The sequence below is a fragment of the Mus caroli genome, unplaced genomic scaffold, assembly GCF_978045245.1.
Source record: "Mus caroli unplaced genomic scaffold, Mus_caroli_1 scaffold_9, whole genome shotgun sequence".
Taxonomy (NCBI): Eukaryota; Metazoa; Chordata; class Mammalia; order Rodentia; family Muridae; genus Mus; species Mus caroli.
Genome location: NW_028227264.1, coordinates 77,048,028 through 77,051,820, shown reverse-complemented (window position 1 = coordinate 77,051,820; position 3,793 = coordinate 77,048,028). Strand labels below are relative to the sequence as shown.

Genomic DNA, 3,793 nt, shown 5'->3' with positions numbered 1-3,793 from the left:
TGCCTCCTGTGTGCTGGGAATTAAAGGTATGTGGCACCACCACCCAGCAAGAGATGTCATTTTTAATGGACCTAGAATGACATGGATGAAAGACTCCATGGTACTGTAACTATAGAGAGAACATACTCTAGGGATGGTCCATGTGGTTCCAGGTCTGACCATATAGTAACTTTCCTATCCAGTTTCAAAAGTCCACGATAGACAATCAACCTGTCACCTTACCCCATCAGCCTTCCTTTGGGAACCTTTTACCTGTGTTCTCTTGACCTCCAGGGGCAAACGAAGGTGCTGAAAGCCAGACATGGAGTCAGAGATGAGTGATCCTCAGCCTTTGCAGGAGGTGGGTGAGGGTACAAAATGCATGGAGATATGGGAAAGGGGTGAAAAAACTTAAATGGTGCAGAAAGAATGAAAAATAAGACAAAAAAATAGACCCAGAAATGGAAAGCAACTTGAAAAAGGAGGGAAGGAACCCAGCACAACTGTCTCTTATCACTTTGGTCCTTACTCAAACTGCTTTTCTTCACAAAAGAAATTCTAACCCCAATACCACCCTTTCTCAGATGGTATAAGATAGGATCCCAGTTATGGCTTTAGACATTCTGAGACCTCTGCAAGTAAGCAAGAAATGAAGAAATCCTCAGAGCACCCTGAACCTCTTGGCAACTTGTTTGGAGGTTCTGCCAACCCTAACCCCAGGCTTCACTGTACTGTTTTCCTCTTCCTCTCTCTCTCTTCCTTAGGAAAGATATGATATGTCAGGTGCCCGCCTGGCCCTGACGCTGTGTGTCACCAAAGCCCGGGAGGGTTCCGAGGTTGACATGGATGCCCTGGAACGCATGTTCCATTACCTGAAATTTGAAAGCACCATGAAGAGGGATCCCACCGCCCAGGTATTGAACAGCCAGCTCCAGATCAGGAGGGAAACAGGCTTGACAGAAAGGGTAGGCTTTGAGGCACCTCTCTGAGCCTGCTCATTTCTCTTCCTCCAAGCAATTTCTGGAAGAGTTGGATGAATTTCAGCAGACCATAGATAATTGGGAAGAGCCTGTCAGCTGTGCCTTTGTGGTACTCATGGCACATGGTGAGGAAGGCCTCCTCAAGGGAGAAGATGAGAAGATGGTCAGACTAGAAGACCTTTTTGAAGTCTTGAACAACAAGAACTGCAAGGCCCTGAGAGGCAAGCCAAAGGTGTACATCATCCAGGCTTGCAGAGGAGGTAGGGACTGGGACATCATATCCTTGGTCTTTGGGGTAAGGGTAATAAGACTGAACTCACTATGTATCACAGGCTGACCTGGAATGCATTATGTAATCCAAGCTAGCCTCAAATTTATATTTCTGCCTTGGTTCCGAAGTGCTGGGATTCATGTAGGCATGCAGCACCATGCCCATCTGGGTCCATGTGTTATTAAGATTCTTTTTTTTAGGTGTGTGTGTGTGTGTGTGTGTGTGTGTGTGTGTGTGTGTGTGTGTGTGTGACTGCAGATAACTGAGGCTGCCAGAAAAGGGTGAAGCTCTCTGGAGTCAGAGGTACAGGGACTCCATGGGCCCTGGAAACCAATCTTTGGCCCTCTGCAAAAATAGTAAACTCTCTTAACCACTAAGCCATCTCTCTGGCCCAGAGTGTCTGTTTTTCCATTCAGTCCAGACTCTGCGCCCCAGCTGAACCTGGCATGCTGTTAGACTTCTCTTCAACCGTCCCTTGGTCCCATTTTCCTTCCTGACCTTTTCTTTCCTCCCCCTGGTTTTAGAGCACAGAGACCCCGGTGAGGAACTAGGTGGAGATGAGGAACTAGGTGGAGATGAGGTTGCTGTGCTCAAGAACAACCCCCAAAGTATCCCAACCTATACGGATACCCTCCACATCTACTCCACGGTTGAGGGTATGAGCTCTCAGATGTCCTAGGGTACCTTATGCTCCTCCCCCCTGAATCAGCACCCATGATCCCTGAACTTCTCCTTCAGGAGGGAACCCTCTTCTGGAGTCCCCTTCACTCTCTAAAGATTTCTCCAAACTCAATTTTCTGACCTTCCCAGGGTACCTCTCCTATAGACATGACAAGAAAGGCTCTGGCTTCATTCAGACCCTGACGGATGTGTTCATGCATAAAAAAGGATCCATCCTAGAACTGACAGAAGAGGTGAGCCAGATGAAGAACCTGGGAACCCCACCCAAGCTGAGCCCCTCCCAACCTTTCCCTGTGCTCTCATCGCCATACATACATACTGGGACTCTCAAGTTCACTATGTGTGGGAATGATTTGGGGTTTTTTCGGGTTTTTTTCCATTTTCATGTATTTTTATGTGGTATGTATCTGTATAGGCACATGTATGTGGAGATAGATGGGTGTGCATGCATGTTTGTACATGTGGAGACCCAGATAGTCTATCAAAATCCCTGAGCCACTAATTCAATGAGAGACACTACCTCAATAAAACAAGGTGGAAAGTTATAGAACTTTCACTATGTGACAACACTATGTCACCTCTCTCAAACAGCTGATACATGCATGACATAAACATACACATATAGACACACACCAACTAGCTAACCAACTAGCTAACTATGGAATTAATGTCTTGAGACATGGATACCAACCTGCCTTTCCCTGCAGCCTCATCCCCATGCTCTCCTGACACCAGCCTCTCTGGCAGGCCAGTCCCCATAGCTGACCACACCTATTTTACAGGTCACCCGACTTATGGCAAACACGGAGGTGATGCAGGAAGGAAAACCAAGGAAAGTGAACCCTGAAGTCCAAAGCACCCTCCGGAAGAAGCTCTATCTTCAATAAAAGAAAGGGCAGGAATGGCCTTCCTGCGGGTGCTTTCTCTGTTGACACCGGTCTTCAAAGATGGTTACTGAATTCTTTGTTCATCACAGCCCTTTGTCCGTGTCAGTTTCAGGGCAAGCCAGCCAACTAGAGCACATTAACACCACCTTCCTTTGGCTGGACACCCTAACTCTGTTAATGCAGCCTTACATTGCCTTCCTATAGCTAACTGTTTGCTCTTTTGCCTCACCACGCCTTACTCTTCCTCCTATGACTCAACCGAAAATAGTCATTTCCAATTCAGAGGTAGTAGCTTTCTGAACCATTTCTAGAAACTTCTAATAACCTCCAGCTAAGATCGACACTGTGGGATCTTTTCATCCTTGACTTACAATTCATCATTGTGAAGAAGTCAAGGCAGGAAGTACAACCATGAGTGACATCACAGAATAAATATTCTTAATTCAAAATCAAAGAACTGGAGCATGAAACAGTCACACCAAAAAAACCAAAGGACTTGAGCAGCCCTTCCCCTCCAGCTACTAGCCTTATCCCAAAGGGCGTGTCCCAATGAAGAAGATGCCATGCCTCCAGCTACTAGCCTTATCCCAAAGGGCGTGTCCCAAGGAAGAAGATGCCATGTTAGTGGTACTGACATCTTTGGTGATCTCATCAGCATCTTCAGACCAGGCATGACCAACACACACACATTCTTAGTCAAAATATCTACGAATATTTTAATTGTTCCTGATAGACTCTTTATTCCTCTCTAAAACCCCATGAGCTAGGCCTCAACTACCACAAAACAGCCTATGAGCTCTGTTTCCAGGATTCAATAACTTTTTCAGCCCACTATACTCAAAGCTTTTGAATTCCCCTCACAAAACATGTCCAAATCATAAAAGTCACATGGTCAGATCTATCACAGCAGTGACCCCACTTCCTTGGTATCAATTTCTATGAAAGAGGTATCTCTGAAAACCTAAAGGAGACACAAAGAGCACTATTATTTAAAG

The 3,793-nt window shown here is 45.9% G+C and overlaps 1 protein-coding gene across 2 annotated transcripts; it reads left to right on the top strand.

Annotated features, from left to right (window-relative positions):
* Positions 1 to 301: 301 nt before the first annotated feature.
* Casp14 (caspase 14) lies at positions 302 to 2,798 on the top strand. 2 transcript variants are annotated; one of them, XM_085843370.1, is made up of 6 exons: positions 302 to 340; positions 744 to 893; positions 994 to 1,180; positions 1,755 to 1,886; positions 2,041 to 2,144; positions 2,694 to 2,798. In XM_085843370.1, exons 1-6 carry the CDS (start codon positions 302 to 304, stop codon positions 2,796 to 2,798), a joined length of 717 nt encoding a protein of 238 aa, XP_085699496.1. The 2 variants fall into 2 exon arrangements, with proteins under 2 accessions (XP_085699496.1, XP_029338757.1); XM_029482897.2 differs by having other exon boundaries at positions 994 to 1,219.
* Positions 2,799 to 3,793: the final 995 nt, after the last annotated feature.